This window comes from Hemibagrus wyckioides, linkage group LG03 (assembly GCF_019097595.1).
Source record: "Hemibagrus wyckioides isolate EC202008001 linkage group LG03, SWU_Hwy_1.0, whole genome shotgun sequence".
NCBI lineage: Eukaryota > Metazoa > Chordata > Actinopteri > Siluriformes > Bagridae > Hemibagrus > Hemibagrus wyckioides.
This window is the reverse complement of record NC_080712.1, coordinates 5197646-5224151: the sequence shown is the minus strand read 5'-3', so window position 1 is coordinate 5224151 and position 26506 is coordinate 5197646. Positions and strand designations below refer to the sequence as shown.

The window sequence follows — 26506 nt, the reverse complement described above, 5'->3', positions numbered from 1 at the left end:
TCCCCCTGTTGGTGCTCACGGAAAATAATAAAAATAAAAGTATTCTTATAGTTTCTGACTTCTGAAAGAATATACGGTTAAGGAATAATGTTATATATATTGTTTATGTATATATATATATATATATATATATATATATATATATATATATATATATATATATATATATAGCACCCGCACGTGCACATTCAGGAAACATACCAGATGAACACATAGATCTGAATCATTAAAAATAACGTGTATAAAAAACATAAAGCAGGAAGAGGTGAAATCTGAAATCATTCGATTAACAAAAGATAAGGAAAAACGGGGGGGAATGTGATAAGTTTAAGTGATTGTGCGCGCGTGCGTGGCGCTTTGTGAGCGCGCTCATGCCAGTGCATGGGTAGACGCGCGCGCACTGGGAATCACTTCGTTTTTAGTCTGCGTCCTAGGAGTTATTCACAGCGTAATAAATATGTTTAAAAAAAAAAAGAACGTGAGCATGTGATCTAGGCACCTCACGAGCAGTGCGTTTCCCCCGCACGCGCGGTATAGCGGCGATTCTCTCTCTCTCTCTCTCTATACACACACACACACACACACACTCAACGACCTGCACTCTCTGGTCGGAGAGGAGAGGAATCGCCCGCGTGGTGGGGAATGTTTTCACACGCATGCACGTGGTAAATAACGGATTTATCAGACGGCAGCTCGTGCGAAGGGAAAAAAGGCGGAGAGAGAAAGAGGAGGAAAAATAATAATAATAACGGAGACCTGCACCGAAAACGCCGCTCACACACACACACACACACACACACACAATGCACACACGCACACAGCGCGCGCGCGCAAAATCCTTCAAGAGATGAGCGCGAGGCTTTTTTGAATCCTTGCGCGAGCGCGTCTCAGCCGGCGCGAGCCGTTGGCCGTTGGGGGAATTTAAACTGTAACGGAAGAAAAAAAAATAGATTACGTTTGTTTTATTTTTATTTTATTTTATTTATTTCTTCATTATTTTTATTATTATTTTAGCGTCGCGACTGTAAAACACACAGAAGGACTACGGAGAAACGCTACCTTTGTGTGTGTGTCATCATGAAAATACGCCACTACAGTAAGTCGCTATTTAATTCAGTTCTAATTTCTAGCTACATTATTTGTAGCCTTAGCTTCTTTCGTGTAGCTTAACTGCTAACATTAAAAAATACATATAATTCAATACGTTAGGGATATTCTGGTCCTTAAAAGTGGTACAGAATAGCTAAGCTAGCGTCCTAAACATGTACTCCTACTAAACAGTACGGTAAGTGTGTGTAAATTTGGCTGTGTGCGCGCGCGCGCATGGAAACTCACTATTCTAACATACAGCTAGTGTACGGTTTAATGTTGTGGTCTGTTGTTTATATGTATAGTTTCCACTCCTTTTCACCCAGCTGTGTGTGTGTGTCTGTGTGTGTGTGTTTCAGATGAAAGTTTGCCATCATCTGCCGAACAAGCAGCCTGGTGTGACTCCTCAGAGCTGATGATTATTTTTTTCCCCCTCCTATCTGAACACATCTGAACTGAAACAAGAACCGGAAGTTTACACGATGAAGAGGAGGCAGAAGCGCGTGCTGCAGATGGCGTTTTTATTTACGCTGGCTCTCATTTTCTTGCCCAACGTGGGTCTGTGGTCACTGTACAGAGAGAAACACCTGATGAAGGCGCACGAAGGAGACGAGCAGGTAAGTCACTGGCAACGTCCGGTACACGCCTATGCGTTTGGCACGTGCGTCAAACAAAGGACACTGGTCCATTTTGAGTTTGGAGAAATGGACCATCTGGAAACATCTCAACTTGGTGTCTTTCTCGTGAGATGTAAGAGGTTGTGTGTCGTGCTGACGTCACACGGTGACTTGGTTAATGGAAGAAAGGCATTTCATTGATAACGATCAGAGAGCATCTTTTGCAGTGAAGGTTCATTTCAACAGTTAACGCAAATATAGCAAGAAATATTAGACCTGTTGGTGCAAATCCTGGACTCCCAGAATGCAGTGCAGTTATACAAGGCTTTGCCAGAGACCTGGTTCAGCCAGTTATTGATCTACGAGATGATGAGCATGGTGAGTGTGAAGCTCTGGCAGCTGATCTTTTTGAGCAAAGCGTGCAGCTCTTTAGAGATATTTGAACTGCCTTATAGGCAACTGTAGGAAAACCAGAATTTCATTGCGTAGTAAATGCCATTAAAGGTCATAAACATTAATATGCAAGTCGTCTAGGGTCTTGGATATATATGTCCTGAAAAGATGCATTACAACCATCCAGATGTTCCTTACAGCATGGTTTCAGGTCATGGTTAAGTTTTATCTCGAGTCAGTCACAGGGAATGTTGGTTGAGGTTAGGTTTAAAAAAAAAAAAAAAGATTTTTTGAGCTTTTCTCATCTGTTTCTGGCAAAGACGTGTTTTTTTTTGTGCTCATGGATTTGGCGTTCTTAATTAGCATCCTGATATAACACACAGCCATGAGGAACTTTGTCATGCTGGTGAAGTGTAAGGTTTTGTTAACTCCTGACTCGTGTGCTTCTTCATGGGGCTTTGTAGCACACTCAGAGGAAAGCACTCTCCGAATTCTTCTACATACATGAGCTCACAGATTCCCATGACTGGCTAGTGTCACTATGATTGATAGGGGAGAGAGAGAAAGCCCATTCCTGTCTGAGAGAACAGATCATTTTTGCTTTTACAGATAGATGTTCATGGGATCACTGGGATTTTTGGACTGGAATCCAATGTGTGGATTTTAAAATGGAATTTTTTTTGGCAATTCAGAGACTTTTATAGAATGAATGTGTGTATACACCAACCAGGCATAACATTATGACCACCTGCCTAATATTGTGTCGGTCCGCCTTTTGCTGCCAAAAAAGCCCTGACCCGTCCTGCACTGTGTATTCTGACCCCTTTCTATCAGAACCAGCATTAACTTCTTCAGCAATTTGAGCAACAGTAGCTCATCTGTTAGATCGGATCACACGGGCTAGCCTTCTCTCCCCACGTGCATCAACGAGCCTTGACCACCCGTGACCCTGTTGCCGGTTCACCACTGTTCCTTCCTCGGACCACTTTTGATAGATACTGACCACTGCAGACCGGGAACACCCCACAAGAGCTGCAGTTTTGGAGATGCTCTAATCCAGTGGTCTAGCCATCACAATTCGTCCCTTCATCAAACTCGCTCAAATCCTTACACTTGTCCATTTTTCCTGCTTCTAACACATCAACTTTGAGGACAAAATGTTCACTTGCTGCCTAATATATCCCACCCACTAACAGGTGCCATGATGAGGAGATCATCAGTGTTATTCACTTCACCTCTCACTGGTCATAATGTTATGCCTGATCAGTGTATATATACAATCATTCATAAGCAAAGTTTTGACTGCATTTTATTACCAAAGTCATGTTTGTGCAGTTTTCTCGGTTCTTAGTCATTTCTACACTGTTGTGGACTTGGCTTCTGCCGAGTAAGAACCTTGGTTACGTCAACCAGCTAAATGAGGAACGCTTTTGTCACTTTCTTTTCGCATGCATAGCACTTAGTTCACCTTCAGCTAGTGTGTGAATTAAAATGTATAAAAATACCTCAGAGAATATACTCGATCATATCACAACAAAATATCACATGGTGTGTCGTCATGGATTCGTGGCGAGTTTCAGCATGCGCTCTTGTAGAAGTTTGAGATTTTGAGTCTGTTTGTTTTGTCCCAGAATTTTTTTTATTTCTTTTATTTTTGCGTGGCTTTTGTGTATCCCTGTCCTGAGGCAGGCCACACAATGCCAGTCACTTCAATCCATCCAATTCAGTGAGCAGAAGCTTGATGTTGACAGGGACAGAAATATCACAGGCTCTTGTACAGGGATTTGTCCTTTCTGCGTCTGCTCGTGTTCTGCACCTTAGCTAAGATGAATCAGATGGATCTGACACACTCGCCTGGGCAGAAATCTAATGCAATTAGAGGCAGTTTGACAGGTAGGCCTTCCTGCTATTAGCCCTTTACCCTGCTTTTATTCTCTGGCTGGAACATTCAAAAGGGCTTCATAGCTCAGAGCCACTTCATTAATGGCGTTCTCTGAATGTGAAAAGTCCTGTAGTGTAATGAAGCCAGAGAGCAAACTATTGATTCTCCAGCATATTTTTAATTTATGAGAAGACCGTCTGAACGAAAGTATACATGAAAGGTGATGGAAAGAAAGAAAGAAAGGATCGTCTGAGATCAGACCCGTTCCTTCGATTGTATCACACGTTTCCTGCCTCAACAAGAACTGGAGTCTGCAACCAGGAGGAAAAATCCCTTCCTTTTATTGTGCCTCTGTAAAGAAAATTGACAGCTTAGCTATCGCTGCTGTTCCAATAAGCCCTGGAGAACACCAGTGACTAACTCCCTCTGTGTTTACCCTCCTTTGTTGGCCAGGAGCAATTACTTGTGATTGGATCTGTACAGTCCTCTTTCATTGATACAGGGTGAAGCTTAGCTGCATACCAGTTCTGAGAAAATGCCGGATGATGAGAGATTCAAGCCACTGCCACTAAAGCTCCTGTTTCATAAGAAGCCAATGTCATTCTTTGTCATTTTTTTCCTCTCTGATTTCCTTTGTTTCACAGTTTGTCAGCGTTGCACAGAATCAGCTGCGGCCTGCATCGCTCCCGTATCACTGAGCACTAAACAGAGCGTGTGTGGTTTCACACAATGCCACCGTTATGAGATGGACAGTGTTGATAACCGCGCGCCGACACCGATAACCTTTTCTCAGTGTTTTAACGAGGACTGAAATCAGCAGCAGAAAAGGCGAGAGAGTTTTACACAGAGCTGGACTACACACTCATCCCATCTGAGTAAGTCAACAGCCAGGCCTGCCCTTTACTGCCAGATAGCGTGATGATAACGAGAGTGTAGCAGAAAAGGAGGAGGAGGAAGAGAAGGAACAGTGCTGCACTGCCTCATGCATTTTCAGCCGGCTCTCCTCAGATCCTGTGTTAATCCACCCTTGGTTACGTCAGGCCAGATAAATGAGGAACGCTTTTGTCACTTTCCATTTGCATGCATAGTGACAAGAGGAATAGAGATGGAGTAATTGCAATTCCCCTCGGTGTCAAAGCAGAGAGACACGTTATGGTAATGGACAAGTCGAACCGACACTGGGGGTGATTTTGGGATGATTTGAATAGAACACACACGCACACACACACACACACACACACAAAGAGACCACATCCCACATCGAGGCTGAGTAATGTTTTGTGTAGCAGGAGTTTGGATGAAATTATAGAGTGGGAAAAATGTAGTCTTGTCGTCCCTGTCATGAGAAATGTAGTGTTTCCCAACCAAGAGTTTCGACTCGTGTGACACTGCGGTAGGATTGAGTAATGGACCGCTGGCTGCGATCATTTTAACAGTAGCCATATTATCCACTGGAAGAATGAGTTCACTCACAATTTCCATTATCGCTTAATATGCGACACCAGTGCAGACCACACTTGCAGTCTAGGTTATATAAACATATTGTTTTAATGACACGAGGGAAACAGGATTAATGAGGCTTCTTTGGGATTTGAGTGATGTATGAAGACATGTTTATGAAATTGTGAAGATCATGCTTAGATACATGGACACTACATCCTCATTTACATATATCCCTACAACACACTTAATTTATATATCACATAGACATACATATATCCTATGTGGCCAAAAGTATGTGCACCCCTGATATGTGGTTCTTCTCCAAACTGCACAACTGTAAAGAATATCCTTGTACGCTGAAGCATTACAATTTCCCTTCACTGGAACCAAGACGTCCAAAGCCGTTCCAGCGTGAGCACAAAGCAAGCACCATGACAACATGGTGTGAAGTTTAAGGTTGGAAGAAGGTTTGAGTCTCCTGCACAGAGCCCTGATTCAACCCTGAAGAAGAACTGGAACTCATTTGACATCAGTGCCTGATCTCACTAAGGTTCTTATGGAACACAAATCCCTGCAGCAGCACACTAACATCTAATGTACAGCCTTCCCTGAAGAGTGGAGAAGCTAATAATAACAGCAAAGCGGAATGACATGTCCAACAAGCACACGAGCGTGATGGCCAGGTGTGTCCACATCATTTTAGTCATATTTTTAATTTAAACAACTTTCCATCCTGAACATCCAGCTGGTGGTACTGTAGGTTCTGCATGGTTCTCATTATCTCACGAAGATAAGTACAAACACAACTAGAACTAAAGTATTCCCAAATTCCAATTAAACCTCTGCCACATTTTTAGTGTCGATTAGAACTTATGTAATAATCACAAGTGTGTGATTGCAGAGCAGCGAGGCAGCCAAGAGGACTTTTCACTTCTGTGCTTAAATCTACAGGCTCTCCAAACCACATATGAGTTTGATCACATAAAGATGAAATTCTTTTTGCATTCCCTGTTTGCGATACACTGTTGCTCCGGCAAATGAAGAGGCCACATGGAGTTACTGAACTGAATATCTAATTGAGCTGTATGGGGATGGAATCACATGCTGGAACCTAATGGAGCAGATTCATTTTTCCATCTGTTCACTTAATTCATCACCATAAGGCTGTTTTGCAGTAATTGTGCTTTCTTACGAACGGTGCTAAAAATGATAATTACATTTCTTTATTTTGAATGATTTTATTGGCCCTCGCTCTATTCGCATTTTTTGATTTTACATGCAGATGTGTGTGTTTTTTTTTTTATTTTGCACACATTATTTCATTTGCACAGCATCGTCAGCACATACCACACACCTGACCGCAGTAACAACAGCCTCAGTGTCTCCAGAGGGAAACGTTTAAGCCTGATTATTGTGATGTGCCTCACGAGGTGATAAGAAGCACCATCTCCCAGATTAAAGAGCATTACATATGGTGCGTGTGTTATGCAGCAGCATAAGGTGATATGAATGCACTTCATCTCCACCTCATGAAACAATGCGAGATGGACCTATTGAGGCTTGTGAGCTCCATTAAGCTAATAACTATACTACAGGAGATGGAAAACCTCTTAAGGACCCTTATTGTTCAATCACTCCTGCATTTTAACAAGGAGTTTTGACCCACAGTGTCATGCATGATTATACACCATAACCGTCAGCATTTTATCTTCAGCAGCTGGAAGAAAAGGTCCGCTATTGTTCCTGTCCGATCCACGTTATTTATCCTGAACTATGCAGAGAAACGCTGGAGTAAATTTATATCCGCTTTGACTGACTCCTCCACCCAGGTGATTGTTATTCAAGGAGAGCGAACCCTCTTTTGTTTTATGGCTCCTCTCCTCATCGTGTGCAGATTTATGGCATTAAAACCCACCACACAAGGTGATATTTGTCATCGGCATAACATAACAGCAGTAAAATGAGACAGTGGGTTTAACTCTGTCGGAGAATCTGACTTTAAAGCCTGGAGGATGGAGAGGCATGACTTATTACCGCCGTTTTGTGTGTAACAATCAATCGCAACGATCTCAAGACTACTTGTTTCCTGTTAATAGTGCTGAACAGTATTTATGATCTTTGCATTGACTCGCAGCGTTTCATTCATAATTAGAATCGTTGCATTGACTCATGTCTGGCACAAAGTGATGGACATGGATAGCAGGTAAGAGAATACAGTGAAGTCAGAGAAGAAAATATATATGATGTAGGAGAATAAACAAAACGTGGCGGTTTGCTTTGATAATCTTGAGTGTTAGAGTGATTTTAATAATACCGTGAGTAGTACTATAGGTACAGGTTTGAATTTGTCTTGAAGTGCTATATTACAGAATTGTAATTAAATATATTATGTATTTTGTACATTTTATTATGCAGTGTTAGATAGATAGATAGATAGATAGATAGATAGATAGATAGATAGATAGATGTTCGTTATTGATCCCGAAGAGTAATTTTTTCATGGATTTTCAATTGGAGATCAAATGGATCAGTTGGAAATTAGTGCAGGATAAACAACTGTTAACTAACCAGTATGTTCCTAGTTAGCTGTCTACTCCACTAAGTCCTATAAACTGTGTCTTTAACACATCAGGAAACACGTCCAGTGCCCTTTAGTCTTTTTCAGATGTAATGGTTCACCAGCAAGCTCTTCCTTCTGCATTCAATCGATTGCTAGGGCCTGTTGGTTTTCTTTCTCCGAAGTAATCACATCACCCTTTGTTTATCCTCCACCTCATAACCGAATTGAGATCGATTGAGAGCATGTCTCATACTGTCTCAGTCGTAACCCTTAGACTATGAATGAAACATGAAGGAAGACGCTGGAAGACCGTAGTTGGGATTGCAGATGGTGTCTCGTATTCGGAAACGGTACAAGTTCATGCTGTGCTCCGGCTAACCATAAAAAGCTTATGCTTTTTGCTTACGCTTATGCTATTACTTCTTTATCTCCCATTTTCTCTGTGAATATAAAATGTCATCTTGAAAGCTCAATTATAGCAGCAGACCAACAATCTCTGAAATGTTCTTGACAGTAATTAGAAAGAGCTTTCTAATTGTCACCACTCGTGTCTTTTACCTTAATTGGAGACCTATTTGCAGATGGAGGTACAAATTTGCTTTGAACATAATGTAGAACATAGCGTATTAGCCGTTCCACTGATCTGTAAAAGCAAAGCTCTCCGTTTCATTTCTAGCCAAGCAGACGTCTACCTTCCTGCATCTTTTATTTTCAAGATTTTCCTTTTTTGCTCCTGTAATGAATTCACTCCCATTTTAAAACCAGCTCCGCATGTCTGTTCATTTACTTCATGTGGGTCAGTGAAAAGACGCTTCATTCAGTGCATGAAGCTATCACACCACATTAAAAGTCCCTAACGTTATTAGCATATTTGTGAGTCGTTTTTAAGAGTGATCTGGTTTAATTAAATCCCAGCAGAACACATTTGAATCCTTAATGGACAAAAAAAGCAAAAAAAAAAAAAAGAAAGAAAAGGAAACCTGAGCTGAGGTTTTTCAGCTGTGCTGAGTTTCTGTTCTGTGTGTGAACTAAAAGAAAGAAGCAGATTAAATATTTATGAGAGGACTCAGCACCGCAAGACGGATCAGCCATCTGACCTGGGAACAGTGAAAAGGCAGCATTCCTGCTGCACACATATTATTCCCTAAAGTCACAATAAAAAAAAAATCAACTGGGCTGTGTCTCTGTGTGCCATCGGGTAGAGAAGAAGGCAGAAACGTGCAGGAGATATAAGTTCGAGCACTGAAAAGTGCAGTCAGTGGATAGATTAGCGTGTGTGTGTGTGTGCGTGTGTGTGTGTGTGTGTGCGTGTGTGTGTGTGTGTGTGCTTCCTTATCTCTGATAGCCCATGTCTCAGTCTCAGTATGAGTTGCTGCTTGGCTGCTTGCCTCCTCTCATTCCTAACAGCTTTGGCCCACGGACTGCACTCTGTCACACTTCATGCACTTTGCCTATTTGATGTTAGCCATCACACACACCCTGCTTCTGAGATCTCCTGACAGAATCGCTCGTCTTTCAGGACCTGCATCGATCCCTAAAACACATATGATTTAGTACAAGCCTGATTTAGTTGCTCACTTAAATTTGGCTGGTTATTGTGCTAACTCAGTGGGCTGTTTTGTACATGCATAGAGAGAAATATATATATATATGAAAGAAGAGACCACATGTAGCTTCTCAGAGAGCGGGTTAAAGCATAAGGCAAAAGAAAATATATCACAAAGCAGATTTACGAGTGGTTATGACATGGTGGATGCTCATGCTGTTTTTCGGGGTCATTAGATGACGAGCTCTTCTTTTCTCTCTCTCCTGCGTTCCAGTTATTTATGGCATCTTGGCCGCTCACGCAGCTGATACTAATTACACATGACTGTAAAGATTAATGGAGGACCTCTGCCTGACGCGTCTGCCAAGTTTACCTTTATCTGACCTGACTGATGGATAGGAAACCGCTTCAAAGATTTTTTAAGGATTCGACAGATCTCTGTGGTCAGTGGAGATCAAATCTGATTAGCCATTTAGCTTCAGCTTGTGTTCATATTGCACATTCATAACACATTTCACATTCATATTGCACGTTGATAGCACACGTATTGCAGATTTATAACAAGATGGCGGCTGCTATTCTTGTATTTGGCTCGAATTTTTCATGGCATGTGGGTGTTCATGTCTGTGATTACTAGTCATTGATTAAGTACAAAAAGCCAACCTGGATGATGATTTGCTAAAGAAGATCTCAGCTTGCTGCAGTCACCAGACCTCCATTCCTTGGCATCTCCTTATACTGGTGGCTGGGAGTGGGGACGTTGAAAGTGTTGAATGCTAAGCGAAAAACAAACCCTAACCGGCCAGCTCTTCTGGCCATCCAACTCTCCACTGTTTGCTCACTGGACAATAAATTGGACTTCATCCGACTCCGGCAGACTACGTGATGTGAGTTTAGAGACTGCTTTTCAAATGTCTTTGTTTTCATGGAGACGAGGCTTAGGGACAGAGTTCTGGATTGTGCAAATCAGCTAGACGAGCTCAGCCTGTTTCATGCCGACAGAAGTGCAGCTCTGTTTGGTAAGGCTTGTGATGGTGGCTTGTCTGTTTACATCAACACAAAATTGTGCAATAACTCTGTGCTTCTAATTCTCATGCGATTCTAATTACTGCTCATCATTCGTGGAGTTTGTGACTGTTAGATTCAGACCATTTCATTTAAAACAGGAATTCAACATTGTTTGCATAGTCAGGTAAATTAGTAAAGGTAAATTCCTCCCCGCATGTCTTCACTGATATCTTCAGCATTTCCTTGAGCAGATCTGTTGTTTCAACATGCTCCAAGACCACCACCATCTCCCCCGTGCCAGAGAAGTCTTCAGTGTCCTGCCTCAATGACTATCATCCCATCACACTCACACCCATCGTCATGAAATACTCAGAGAGGCTCATCATGAGGCACACCAAGCCCCGGCTGCCACCAGCAATGGACCCCATGCAGGTTGTGTATGACACAACTGCTCCACAGACTATGCCATTGTCACGCACATGCATGAAGGCTGTTTGTACATAGACTTCAGTTCAGCAGTTCAACACAATCATTCCTCAGCATCTGATTGAAAAGTGAAGCCTGCTGGACCTGAACACCTCCCTGCATCTGCATCCTGGACTTTCTGACTGGGAGACCTCAGTAAGTCCAGATCAGGAACAGCATGTACAGCACCACAACACTGAGCACTGGGGCCCCTCAAGGCTGTGTGCTCAGCCCACTGCTGTTCACTCTGCTGACTCACAATGAACCACATTGTTCTCGATGACAGAACCGTGGCCAGTCTCATCAGCAAGTTCTATGAGTCAGCATTCAAAAAGGAGATGCAACTGGTGTAGAGCCAACAACTTGTCTGAGAATGTTGACAAAACAAAAGAGATGGTTGTTGACATCAGGAGAGCACAGAGTGAGCATTCTCTGCTGAACATCAGCAGATCCTCTTTGGAGATTGTCGAGAGTACCAACTTCCTTCCTCAAAACCAGTGCTATTAGCAAGAAAGCCCAGCACCATTTCTACTTTTTGCAGTTGCCATGGAAAACCCATCTCCCTCCCCATGTCCTGACCATGTTCTATAGAGGGACTATCGAGAGCATGCCTTTTTTGGGAATTGCACCGTCTCGGACCCTGCAGCAGATAGTAATAACAGTTGAGAAGATCACCAGAATCTCTTTACCCCACATCACATACATTTGCACCACATGCCGCATCTGCAAAGCCACCAGCATTGTGGATGAACCCACACACCTCTCACATAAACCCTTCACCCTCCAACATCTGGAAAAAGGTACTGAAGCATTTAGGCCCTCACAACCAGACTGTGTAACAGTTTCTTTTCTCAAGCCATTAGACTCCTTAATTTCCAGAGCCTGGACCATACACCACACACACACACACACACACACTACTGCACTCCCACTCCTGCAATCTTTGCACATTACTTTTTAACACTGCTTCAATCAATCTTCTGCTAATTGTTTGTGTTTACAATCGTAGCATCTTGCCCTTTTTTACTCAACTACAGTACTATATACAGGTTGCTACTGACTGTGGTTGAAATGACAATAAAAACCTCTTGAACTGACTTGATTTGACTTGACATAAGCCATGAATTTTATCCTCCTTTTTTATGAATAGTTTTTTAATCTATTCTACTGGCTGCAATCATTTTGTTAAAAAAAAAATCAGATTAACATCGATTTATTTCGGCATCATATTTCAAAATAAATGTATTCCTCCCTCATGACTAATGTCACTTATTTTACCTTTGAGAGCGATTTGACTCACTCTGACCCCAAAGTCCTCCAAAGAGACTCATTAAATTGTACACGAGTGAAAAAGTCTGACTCAAGGCTGTAATGAAAGAGTGCCATATTTCAGTCTTATTAACACCATTTGCATGCTAATTGTTAAATCGGATGGTAATTGCAGGATGAAAATTTTTTAATGTCTTCCTGAAGTACCATCTCTACTCTCCCACAGTTGCAGTGAGCTGTGATGGAGTTTTAATTGCTGCATTAAGAGTTAGATTGGATTTTAATCTTATTTGTTAACAGACTGGTTAACAAATACCTACAGCTACATCTGTCTCACCATCTTTCCATGAAGAGTTTACAAGAATGCTTTCTGCTATTCTTATAAGTCTGGTGATATCTATCTATCTATCTATCTATCTATCTATCTATCTATCTATCTATCTATCTATCTATCTATCTATCTATCTATCTATCTGTCTGTCTGTCTATCTGTCTGTCTGTCTATCTATCTATCTATCTATCTATCTATCTATCTATCTATCTATCTATCTATCTATCTATCTATCTATCTATCTATCGCTGTGTGTAAACTGTTACTGTAGAAAAGATAACGTATCAGAATGAATGCATTGATTTTAACCTATAGTTCATGTTACATCCAGAGCTGTGCACACCTTCTGACCAATCAGATTCAAGCATTCCACCATGCCGTGCTAACATAATATAATGCAGTAATACCGGCTGGTCAGATGCATTCATACAGACTCGAGCCATGTGACTGCATGCAGTAAGCAGGAGAACTGTGTGACAGCTTCATCCTGGACTTTATTTTGGTCAGTGTTCCAACATCCCTGCATGTTCTTGATACTGTAAAGGTCATATGTCGACTGTGTTGATTAATCTGACAAGTAAAAGGGGACGAGTGTGGGCGTAGCAGGTGGACAGAATTAGAGCTGTCACAAATACTGACTTATAAAAAATATAAATAAAAAAAATCCTTCATGAAAATTTCACACAAGCAAATATTCAGTAAATGGTGCTCTAGAAGGTGGTCAAAATACATATAACTGGTAAAATTGTAAAATAGTGTTAAATGTGTGCATATTTTATAAATAGAAAAGCTATTTAAAAAATTGTAAACAGTAAGTAAACAAATCAGCAGTTTTTTAACTGAAAAATGACTTGGTCCTGTTTATAATGTTGCATATTGTGTATCATAAACATATTGCCATATTGCTCAAGCCTGTACATGATCAGGGAGTTTTCTTTCACTGTTTGATGAATAAGAGGAATAAAACCTTATAGGTGTTTATTAAACTACCGAGTCTGCCCATCCACCTCAACTATAGATAGAATAAAAAATCCAGAAAGGCCAGTCATGTAATTGGGAATAATACATATATTTCACTTTTCTTTCTTTTATAATGTGTTGGTAAATGTGAGAGAGATCGACATGTTCCGCAGTCTATAATTAACAAACAATATGAAACCAAATCAGCATATTTTATTAAGTTTAGACACTGGAATCTATTGTTTCATCCGAAGAGATTCAGTAGGAAAAGCCTTGCTATTTAAACACTGCACGCTTCTCACCTGTGGCGTTGTGAGATTGCATTGACATCAAGGTCTGGAGGCGTGAATTGCCTTGAGTCCACAGGGGTAGGTTTTGTAAGGGTGGTGGGATAAGTTGGTGGTAGTTGGTGTCGCAGAAATTTCTCTGTTTCGAGATTACTTCTCGTTCAAACTGATCTCCTCTATACAAAGTAGAGTGAGGAATTCGTCCTCATGTGTTGCAACAAGGTCTAATAAAACCACTGTTTTTTGCCGTTATGTAGCAAAAAGTGATACCAAAGTTCACCCCAAAGGTGTTCAGTAGGGTTGAGGTCAGGATAAACCATATCCACAAGGAGCTGGCTTTGTGCACAGGGCAATTGTAATGCTGGAACAGTGTTTGTGTATCTTAGCTCCAGTGAAGGTGAAATGGTAATGTTACAGCATGTAATGACATTTACTACGATTGTGTGAGGTTTAGAGAAGAACCACATATGGTTGTGACGGTCAGGGGTGTACATACATTTGGCTATATACTATATACACTGATAAGGCATAACATTATAACCACCTGCTTAATATTGTGTCCCTCTTTTGACCCGTCCTGCACTGTGTATGCTGACCTTTCTATCAGAACCAGCATTAACTTCTACAGCAATGTGATCAACAGTAGCTCGTCTGTTGGATCGGATCACACGGTCCAGCCTTCGCTCCCCACGTGTATCAATGAGCCTTGGCTGCCCATGACCCTGTCGGTCCACCACTGTTCCTTCCTTGGACCACTTTTGATAGATACTGACCACTGCAGACCGGGAACACCCCACAAGAGCTGCAGTTTTGGAGATGCTCTGATCCAGTTGTCTAGCCGTCACAATTCGTCCCTTCGTCAAACTCGCTCAAATCCTGACGCTTGTCCATTTTTCCTGCTTCTAACATCAACTTTGAGGACAAAATGTTCACTTGCTGCCTAATATATCCCACCCACTAACAGGTGCCATGATGAGGAGATCATCAGTCTTGTTTACTTCACCCGTCAGTGCTCGCAATGTTACAACTGATTGGTGTCTTCTATAGAAACATAGATGATCTAACTTATATTTTCTGCACATTCTCCATAATTACTGTTCTTTATGTAGCAACTACTTAGTTTACAATTAAATATGAACAATATTGAGAGTCTCTATTGAATTTAGCTCGTGGGTCTGTGTGAATGCTTGTATCTTTGTACCATCTGCTGCCTGCTCGTCTTGTAAGACTCTGCGACTAAGAGCGCCCGCTAAGTGAATAAATGTAAAACTAAAACCCAGTGGAACAGAACATTATACTGGCAATAACAACGCACACATAGTTTTTTGAAGAATGGCCTCATTTGGCAGCACTTTTGTCGACGTAGAGATTTCAATCATTGACATTCAGAGACGAGGCTGGTACAGCTGGCACTGTGCGGTGACACGACCCCCCCTGTGTGTCGGCTGTGTGATTGACAGCTCGCTTTCTCTCTCTCTCTCTCTCTCTCTCTCTCTCTCTCTCTCTCTGTCTACCTCTCTTTCTCTCTGGCTCCCTCTGGCTCGGATCTGTTCTGACTCTTCGTCTGGTGTCTAATGAGAATTATCCAGCTGACAAAAGGCAAAAAAAAAAGAGATTTTCTCTCTGTCAAATTATATAGAAAGCTCAAATTCAACAAGGAGTAGAAAGTGAAAGCTTCAAAGCATGTGCTTCAGATGTGCTTCAGACGCTTCAGGTTCTTGAAGCAGAATTTAGTTTTGCTGTGTCACTTCTGAATAATTAAGCAGAGAAGAGCTTCCACCAGTTTCTCTCTACAGATCTGTTAGTGATCCACATAAGCGCTTATTTACACAGCTCTCTTATGTGTCTTCTCCTCAGTGTTATTAATTTACACCCTACGCCTGTCTTTATCTTTCATCACAAGGATTACCACAGTGGGCCTCATTTATAAGGCTTTTATTAAAGTTGTGCGGAAACGTTTGCGTAAGCCAGACCGAACTAAAACTGTCTGTCCAATTTAGAAAAGTTGTAGACTTTCTTTGTATGTATGTCGATCACCTGTAAGAGGCAAAGCGCAGCTCATTTGCATGTAGTGATGCCTACAAAACTCTGTAAAAGGTCATGTGCACAGACAGCTGGGAGCAAATAAATGATCAGGTTGAAAGGCAGAAGTGGAAGTTCTAAGCCGTATTAAATAATGCAAAATATTAATAAATAGTCCGTTTGCAGGGATCCAAGCAAATTAAACATTCGAGGTTTACATTAGTTAAGTCTTCTTACATTCAGGACCACAAGCATGTGGCAAATGTTTTTCTTTTCTAATTTACAGGGTTGACACGAATCCCAGATTTCTTGTGTAAATGCTTGTAGAACAATTTACAAATAAATCTGTTTGTATCCAGCTTGATAAACAAGGCTCTCAGTGTCATTTCTGTATGTGAACAAGCAGGAGAAATTCACAGTCATTTATACCTCTTGTCTACGAGTATCTCCAGAGACTGGAAGTAAACCTGTCACAGTTTGCCTCACTTTGTCATCATCACTTCCTGTTTTGTTTTATACTCCAACTCTATCAGAACCTTCATGAAAGTGCAAAGCGCTGAAAAAGCATCAGAAAATAGCACGGCAGACTGAGCAGTCTAATAGCTTCAAATTAGCATTATATATGAAAAACATTTCTAGGTTTCCTTTCAGAGTTTGAGTTCAAAACCAAAAAGATGTGCTTTCATTCATGGGCACAGTATTATTTATAAACTTTTTAACCGTGAGTCATTCAATTCTGCACCAGGCTTCAAGGTTTGACTTTTTAGCCACTCATAAATCCTAATGTTTGCTTTGTAACCGATGTCATTTTGTCTAAAGTTGATCAGTTACTATCTGTACTACAGTGCACATATGGCAGGGTGTCACACAGAATCCGGAGAAACTAGTTTAAGTTTGAGTTTCATCGTGTTCATCTGGCTCAGAAATCAGATCAAACAGCCGTCTGAATCGAAGGGAAAGAAAATGGAGGTTAGAAATACCTGAGAGAACCTGCACAATGTCCTCTGTTCCTTTACGAGGAAGAAAGCGTTACATAATCAGCACTGTTCCTTTATACATCGTGCTATGGAATGTCATATAGTGTGAAAGTCACCGATTTAGGTCATTACGGAGGTGTATGAGAGCAGCTTTAACACCACACGCAACTGACATCTCTGCCTTTCTAAGGCTAACAGTAGAGAACTACATGGCTAAAATTCAGCATGAAGAGCAAAACTATCACATCTGGTCACTTCTTTCTATTTCTTTGTTATATATTTTAAGGCACTGTGGAAAATACACACATAGATGTCTTATATGTACGTCAGGCTCGATTTACCCAGTACAAACATACAAAAATATAAACACAACTTGTTATCCGGTACAATGAGTTACTCATCTAGCTAAAAAACTGGGTCAGTATGTCCATATCAAGCATAAATCGTGAACATGGTCAGATTATGATTACGTGAGCACCCCAGACATGGTTCATGCCTTAGACAGAGAACCAATACATCACTGTTTAATGATAAAAAACTAACTTGTCCAGCTATAAAAACATGCCACATGTCTTCCATTAATAAATGAAACAATGGAATCGTTGCCAAGTCTTGTGGCATGAATGCAATAAGACAATATACAAAATTGATGGACCCCCGAAGGGTAATTTCCACATAGCATCATGACCCGTTGTGTGTTATTCCTTACTCATTAGATTGTTTCATTCTCTCACTCCCATGTTTGATTAAGACAAGCCTCCGCTTTTTAGCCTCTGTTCCTTCCCGCTTTCATTCCCTCCTCTCGCTGTTACAGCATGAGAGAGTATCACCTACAAGTAATTACCCGTTTCAGCAAGTTTTGCTGGTAGGACATTATTCAGTTCGGTCATATTTTTAATGTAAGTCGAGACTGTGTTGGAGGATAACTCGAAGCCAGAGAAAACTCACTCAGGCTGCTGTTTGATGATCCTGGTTATAGAGTCGTTCGCTGGTTATAGCGTCATATCATTTTTTTTCCTAACTCAGGGTTTGTGGGAGGTGGGAGGAAACCCGAGAACCTGGATGAAACCCACAGAGACACAGGGATTTATTTTTTCATATTGTTATGAAGTAATTAAAGTGGGATGATCCCAGGTTGATCCCAAATCAATTTTACAGCAAATTTATATAATTACGACTGAAACCATTTCTTTTTTTCTTATTTTTTTTGAAAGACAGCCAGAGTCAGGAAGTGCATGCAGCTGATTTCAGCAAGAATCCCTGTAAATTAAATTGAAGCACCATGCATCCTCAGCGTATCATTTGGAGTTTGGTGGCAGATTTTTAGTCGACAAATCTGCAAGTCCCAATGTCATTTGAAGAAACTTGTAACACCCCTCCTTCATCTCAGCTAAACATTGTTCCTGAAAGACTGTGACCCAGATTCATCTTCCTCATTTCCATTTCGCAGATATTTTTCTCTCCTATCATACCGAGCCTCTCTGCTCATTCGCGTGTAGCCAGTTGTTATTTCTAATGTTTGGAGGCAGCGAGAAGGTCTCCTGAGCCTGGAGTCATTTACTTTAAAAATGCTTCCACTAAACAGAGGAACTCAAAGGCGTGGGTAATAAATCCAGCGTGTCTCGCTCGCCTCGTGCTAATACTTAATCAGCTATCAACGGGCTGCCGAGTGCTCTCCACTCCAGCAAGTGCCCTCGGAAATGAATTTGTTTCTTAAATTGGACGAGTTTGTATCTGCGCTTTAACATCGTATCTAATTGGCCTTAGTGGGTGGTTGCACACTCTTCACCACCTTTAAAAGATTCCTGAATTAAAAAGGACTTTTATCTTGTCACTACAGTCCTATTAAAATGCACCGCATGCATGGCTCATCATAACACGCTACGATAATTAGAATAAAAGCAGTCACGTATTAGTAGGCACGTATTTTATCATGTACTCCATATTACTTCACTCAGGTATTTTCTACCTGCCTTTTTTTTTATCCCACTGTAAATGTAAAAGAGGAACCAGAAGTCTGTTTTTTTTTCTCTCTCTCCTCACACGCAGAATAAAATTCCAAAGATCAAGACAAGACAAGCGGAAGTGTCAGTGATCGTCCATATCCTCAGGCCCTGTGAGACATTTTTACCTCTGCGTAAAAGAATATATTTAAAACCGTGCTGATTCAAAGCTGTTGGAAGTGATGGCATTAGATTAAGAACAGGAAATGAGCCCTCCAGCAGCGAACCATGAACTGATCTGCAGCTCTTTTTATTAATCCTTCAAGACAAGGACAGGACTGAATATCCGCACACCAAATATATTGACATGCTGGCTGAGGAGCATTGTTTAAACTCATATATGTGTATACGAGCTCAGATCCACAACAATGGCTATCTATTATTATTATTATTATTATTATTATTATTATTATTATTATTATTATTATTATTATTATTATTATTATTATTATTATTATTATTATTATTATTATTATTATTATTATTATTATTCTGTTGAATCAAAGTAAAATATTGTATAACAATTTTAAAAGGGTGTTTTTTATTGACTTAATTAATGAAAGAAAACCAGCAGGAGAATACGAACCATATTCAAAGCTCTCCTGTGGCAAATCATTCAATTAAATCTAAATAAATCTTTATTCACCTTTTTAGACACTGAGCTTGTTTACAGATCAAATTTTATTCTCATGGCTAGCTTTCTTTCATTACCTTAAAAATAAATAATTGTTACTTATAGTAGGTTTTTTATACATCCATTCTCGCTTGCTTCATATTAGCATGCATTAATACACCAAGACAAATTCCTTATACATGTACAGTGTTAGACAAAAGGCTCAATATACACTGATCAGGCAGTGCCAGGTGAAGTGAATAACACTGATGATCTCCTCATCATGGCACCTGTTAGTGGGTGGGATATATTAGGCAGCAAGTCAACATTTTGTCCTCAAAGTTGATGTGTTAGAAGCAGGAAAAATGGACAAGCGTAAGGATTTGAGAGAGTTTAACGAAGGGCCAAATTATGATGGCTAGATGAGCTACTGTTGTTCAAATTGCTGAAGTTAATGCTGGTTCTGATTGAAAGGTGTCAAAATACACAGTGCATGACAGGTCAGGGCTGTTTTGGCACAAACACAATATTAGGCAGATATTGGTCATAATGTTATGTCTGGTTGGTGTATACATTCATGTTTACATATTTGACCTTCCTCCAAAGTGGAAAGTCTGAATTATTTCTATTTCAACCATGCCATATCCGTCCTTTGTTAGCAACAAGCTAGCCAGCTAACTGATATATGTTTACATTTACATTTATGGCATTAGGCAGACACAATAAAGAACAACTTACCTTTATCTTATTTATACAACTGAGCAGTTGAGGGTTAAGAGCCTTAGTCAAGGGTCCAGCAGTGGCAGCTTGGTGGTGTCCGGATTTAAACCTCTGAGCAACATCTAAACCACTGAGCTACCACTTCACATATGTCCCATCTCATAACAATGAAGGAGGTGAAGATGCTGCAATGTCAGTAGTAGTGGTCACTCAGTGGAGAAGACATTGGACTTCTCATTAGAAGGGCCAAGCTGCCACTTGAGCAAGGTAATTAACCCTTAGCTAAAAAATGAGATGTGGTTTAAAGGTATGATCTGCTACGAGCTGCCATTTCGATTTGACGTCACTTGAAGACAATCCTGAATTCCAGAGATTAGATATTTAAGCAATAGAGCAGGAGCAAAAGTCATTCTGAATATCAGCACTGAGAGTTATGCTTCATATAGCACTTTTCTCTCTAAGAATCTAACATGGAGTATGTGGCATTTCGGGTACAATACATCCAAATCATTTGTTTAATTTTGCTCCTGTAACGAAAAACCGATCCCGAAGAAGCCACGCTCAGTGATATCCCACGACAATTCCTCCTTTTCATCTTCATGTGACAAGCTTTCACATTTTAAGTCAGAAGGTGTATACATGAGAAGTGTATTATTCGCCGTGTCTGCCGCTGTGTCTGCTTCCTCTGCTGTAACGTTTCAGAGGGACTGTTGCTAAAATCGTAGCGAATACAGACAAGTAAAACATATCACGCTGCAGCGATACTAAATATAAACTGCTGTTTAATGCGAGTTCTGACTTTTAGACAAATGCAGCAATTGATTCCACTGTCCAGTAGTTTTATTCTTGCATTTGGATTTGTCTGCTTAGCTACAGGGAAATCTATAAACTTGTGTTGTGGTGTAAAAGATTGGACAGACAGAACAGAGGCAGGGGTTCAGTAGTGAAGCTAGCAATACTTCAAATTATTTCATATATATTTGATTTAACTTATTAGTCGAATTCATTACATTTTTGTAATAGTTTTGCAGTCCTATACTGTAATCTTGTGAATGTCCAGAGTGACGTGGAACTTTATAATGGGTAAGTAGAGAAACTGTTAATGGATGGAATGTTAAACATTTTCTAATTTCTAAGAAACCTGTGCGTTAAAAAAAATGCACACAAAATGTTCTAAATGCAGCGTAGAGTATGTCCTCCTTTAAACACAGCAACAGTGAAGTCTATTGAAAGAGTGAATAGGAAAAAACAAGCTGTTACCTTTTGTGTGCTGGCAGATTTCTACAGATCTGATAATCTAATCTCATGCTTCTGACCTCACAGAAATGAAACAAAAAGATCAGAACAGATTTTATTTTGTTAAAAATCTGAATAGTTCCATGTTAACGCGGTTATTCAGAAGGAGAACAATAACCTTGAACACGACTGTCCAAGCCAAAGAGAGGGCATCGTTATCCAAAGGCCAAGCAGCAGGAGCTCTCATTAATCAAAATGGCAGGAGGCCTGCGTGCAGTGTTAGTTTTCTGCAGTCTGTTATTAAAGACGAGGACATGGCCGAGTGCTGCTTACCTTGGACGTTTGTACGGTTTCCAAATTTTTAATTATTTTTATCGCGATGTCATACTTTTAGAATGATTTCCTTTAGAATAACAGTGAGGCTAAAAATGCCTGGTTGTTTTTATGCTAAGTTCAAGGATTGAACCTTAAAAAATATTTTAAAAAACACTTGATTTTTCATTTGCGGTTAGTCTGTTCCTGTCATATACTGTAGAAAACAAAAGTGAAGTGACTTCAAAAGAAACAAAAAAGAAATTTCTTGTAAGCATGTAAAAAGTTTCGAAAGATAAAAAATAAACATTTATAATTACTGTCGAATAGCATCCAAGGTTGATGTTGAACTTTTGGTAATTAAAAAAAAATTAACCTTAATTAATTACGCTTTTAAAACGTCATTATATACTGTAGATAGATATAAACAGGAGATATTGTTTAGTTGTCAGGTGGCGGAGATGGTAGAAGTCACCAGGCTAGTTAAGGAGCAAGCTGAAACCAGGGGAAAGTAATTATTATTATTATTATTAGTAGTAGTAGTAGTATTTATTTATTTATTTACATTTTTTATTTGCCAAATCTACCAATCAAAGGGAAATATTAGACAGTGTATGGGAGACACATGAAGCTAACCACTGCATCTTTCCAAACTCTCAAGGCAGCTGTAAACATTGTCAATGCTATCTGCTCTCTTCCACATAATTCTATAAACTCAGACACCCACAATCGGCTAGCATGTCGCTCTGATCGATGCAGAACATCGCCGTCCCTGTTACTATCTATATTTTATTGCTCTGCATTGTACTGGGAAAAAGTTTGATCTTGAATTGATCTTATAAAACTGTCATAAATCTGTACTCTAAAACAGCATAGTTTGGATTTAATCAGATTCTTTTCCTTGTCAAACTAATCCACAACTTCACAACAGATGCAGCATTAAATATAAGATTTATTTTTTTAAACTTGCAGTTTTATATTTCAAGGTTATATTTAGTTTTCAGTGCTGGCCTTGGACAGCAATAATTGTAAATTGAAAAACAGATTTTTATTCATTTTTTTTTAACTTGCATGATTCTTGTTTTTGTGAGATGTCCAACATTATTACTGATTACTACCGATTGCTTAGATTTTGAAACGTCCGTACATGCTGCTTATGACGTATGTATGATCTCCGAGTCTTTAGGCGTTTTCAGTCTCTGGGTTAGAATCACGGTAACATTACGAACGTTACATTTTAACATCTCAGGTGCGTCTACACATGACGTGACCCATGCGAATGTAGGTAACAACCCGCGCTTTCGAATTCACCTTTAATCTAATTGTTTTGTTTGTGAGCAAAAGAAGGTCTTTCATCTCCACATGAAGTGCTTCCCTTGGCTCCTCTTGTCAGCACACACAATGGCATTAACTTTGATAGCCCGAGGCATTCATTAAAGGAGAAATATAGTAAACATTTATTATATGAGAAGGAGCCGTGTGCGTCTCATGAGCTGGACAATAAGTGTGTCACAGTGATGAATTGGCTGCATTTCCTACAAGACCTTTTTCTTTCCTCCTTCAACCAGCAGAAAAGATATTGAGGAAATACTATTTTCCTAATATAATACCTGAACAGCGTATAGGAATATACTTTGGCGCCGCATGGGAGAAGAGAAGGCACGACTGCCAACAGAGTTGCTAGTATATTAGCTCTACATGCATATAGGTATAAAATTATAATCCAGTGTAATATAGTTACAAACCTACTTTTATACACACATGTACTGAGCTGCTAGTTTAATAGATATAACATGGTTAAAAATGGTTAGGAAAAATTGATATTTATTGATACTGAGACTGATCCAGGTATCTCTTACCATGATGCCATGGTCACATAAACCTGTAGCATCCAATTAGACATGTTACTGTGACATAAGCCTGGTGTTTAGTCACGTTAGTGACGTGCTAGTTTCATACAGTTTTAATTCAATCGAAGCACGGAATTGTGGAAATACTGAAAAGCTGGAACCACACCATCTTACTGCAACAAGAAAGTAAGCTGATAACATATTTGTAACCTAAAACTCAGCAAGCAAAGCTGTATGGAATCAAATAATGAAGCCTGGAAATAACAGCTCTTAGCCAGTATGTTTTTCTTGATGATCAGATATCGAGGTCATTGACAAGCAGGGGATTCCAGTGCAATGAAAACAAACAAAAAAATCTATGTTTGTACTCATAGCTGGAACAAAACTCTCTTTTTACTGCTGCAAACTCTGCTCCATCCAAGGTAGGAAATACAGCTAGCTGTAATATAATCAGCTAGTTGGTGAGATAAAGAGTCAGTCTAATAAGCACAATTTCTACTATTTACACTTCTGAAATGCTAGGTAACTGTAACTTGTAATGACAATGAAGTTCTACAGTATCTATCTATCTATCTATCCATCTATCTATCTATCTATCTATCTATCTATCTATCTATCTATCTATCTATCTATCTATCTATCTATCTATCTATCTATCTATCTATCTATCCGTCCGTCCGTCCGTCCGTCCGTCCATCCATCTAGCTAGCTAGCTAGTTAGCTAGCTAAAAACATAAACATATTTATGTGTGATTTTATGGCCGTCATTAAAACCAGAGAAAGTTAAACATGATTGATTAATACTAAGTATGTGCTTATGTTCATTCTTGATGTGGAAAAAAAGTAGCATCCCTTAAGCGATCCTTCCCTTACGCTAGCCTCGACTGAAAAAGAGAGCAGACATGCACAAAAAAAGCAAACCGTTACGCCTTAGACCCCAACGTATTATTATAAGCCAGAATTTGCAAAGCCAGGCCTACACACAAGTGACAATAATGATCAGGGGAAGCCAAAGAAGGCACTGAGGAAAACAAGAGCCAGACTCCCGCTGTACGTGACTTGCATTCCTGCGAACGCTGAGCGAACTTGAAGCTGGAAACATAATTATTAAACATGTCAGGTACGCATTTCCTTACATTACACTGAGCATATAGGCGACGAGTTCATGCCAGTCAAATCCTAGAGGAAAATATAATCTGAGAAAATCTTCTTTTTTTTATTAATAGCTGATTTGTTAATCAAAACATTCTGCATCAATTAGCATTTTTGTTGTCACGTTAAAATGCTTTTTTTTAATATATATAAATGTGACTAGCCATTTTTTTGTAATCTGTGTGCAGTACCAGAGCCACTCTTTGTGTGTGCAGTCAGTCAGGACTTTGGCGGTGGATGAGGTCAACATCAGATTAGCCAGGGATCAGCACCCGTCTGACAAATGACATTTTCTCAGAAGTAATGGTGCTCACCTCACACACACACACACACACACACGCACGCACGCACACAAAACCTTTTACTTACAGAACGATGTATTGGAAGGTGTGTGGGGTGGAGGGGAGTCACGATTGTTGTAGTGTTATTGTGGGGAAGGAGATAAAAAAGCAGCTTATAGTTTTAAATGCACTACATTTCGTTTACTTTCAAGAGACTGCACCAGTGAAGAACACTGCTGTGGATAAACTACTACTGCTATGTTATAAACTAATGGTCTGTCTGTCGTGAATAAGTGCATTGTGTATGCGAGGTCAGGTACTGTTAAAGACTCTGGCTCTTTGACTATTTTTGTTATGCTGTGTTATGAAAAATAAGTCTGTCATGGTTCTTTAAGTAGGATTGTAGGCAAAATTGTGTGTGTGTTTTTTTAAGTCATTTCACTCAAACAAACCGAATATAGAACGTCAGTTTAAGCTAGAAATTTCTAGCGTAAGGCGTCTTTTGTGAGCTACAACAAGGATAACAAGATACCTATGTTTGTAGACAAAGTTGGCTCCTTATTTTTTATTATTATTTTTTCTGTTGTTTTTTTAGAGGTGAGAGGCTTCAGAAAATATGCCGGCATTTACAGTAAGGAGTTGAACATAGTGAGCATCAATGCTATCTGGTTTTTGCAGTGCATTGTGGGATTTTTAGGGAGCAAACTGAAAGAATTTTGCAATTGAAATAAAGAAAAAAACAAAAATGATCAGTGCCCTGACTACTGAACTCAGGAGCTGATTGAGGCTCATCCCTAGGTACTTATTTGGTAGACATTTAGACTTGTATAAGGTAAAAGACACGAATCTTAGGATTTGCTACCTCTTATAGTCTTAAATATATGGTGAGGTGAATTCAATTTATTCAATTTATTTGTATAGAGCCTTTGGGAATGGACATTGTCTCAAAGCAGCTTCACAGAAGTATAGAAACATAGAAAAAATGATGAAGTTTAAAGATAAGTTATTATTTATCTCTAACATTTATACCTAATGATCAGGCCTGAGGTGACGGCGAATGAGGAAAAACTCCCTGAGATGATATGATGAAGAAACCTTGAGAGGAACCAGGCTCAGAAGGGAACCTCATCCTCATTTGAGTGACCCTGGACAGTAAATAATGTAAATGTCCTTTCTTCAACAGTTAATTGTAATGAAGAAGAGCTCTTGAGGAACTAATAGGTCAGTGCAGTATCTGAGTTCAAAAGTATATGACAGGAGACATACCAGATATTGCGCATTTTGTGTAATGAGGCCTAGGCTGGTATATTAGTTCATGTTTATTATGAAATGTGAGCTCTGACTTTGTAACACACAGAAAGTACATAATTTCCTACCAAGAAGACAGAGAAGAACAAGTCTGGGAATTGAACTTGAAAACACTAGGGTTTAATGAAACACGAAAACAAATAAGGTAACACAAACTAATCAGCAGTAAACAAGGGACAGGC

At 39.8% G+C, this 26506-nt stretch overlaps 1 protein-coding gene across 1 annotated transcript in view; it reads left to right on the top strand.

Annotated features, from left to right (window-relative positions):
- The first annotated feature begins 449 nt into the window (after window positions 1-449).
- The window catches only part of LOC131345546 (polypeptide N-acetylgalactosaminyltransferase-like 6), a 255043-nt gene continuing 228986 nt past the window's right edge, over window positions 450-26506 (top strand). Inside the window, exons 1-2 of the mRNA XM_058378468.1 lie at window positions 450-1096; window positions 1449-1706. Of these exons, the coding sequence (XP_058234451.1) occupies window positions 1572-1706 (135 nt within the window). The 5' untranslated portion in view covers window positions 450-1096; window positions 1449-1571. The remainder of the gene's footprint in view (window positions 1097-1448; window positions 1707-26506) is intronic.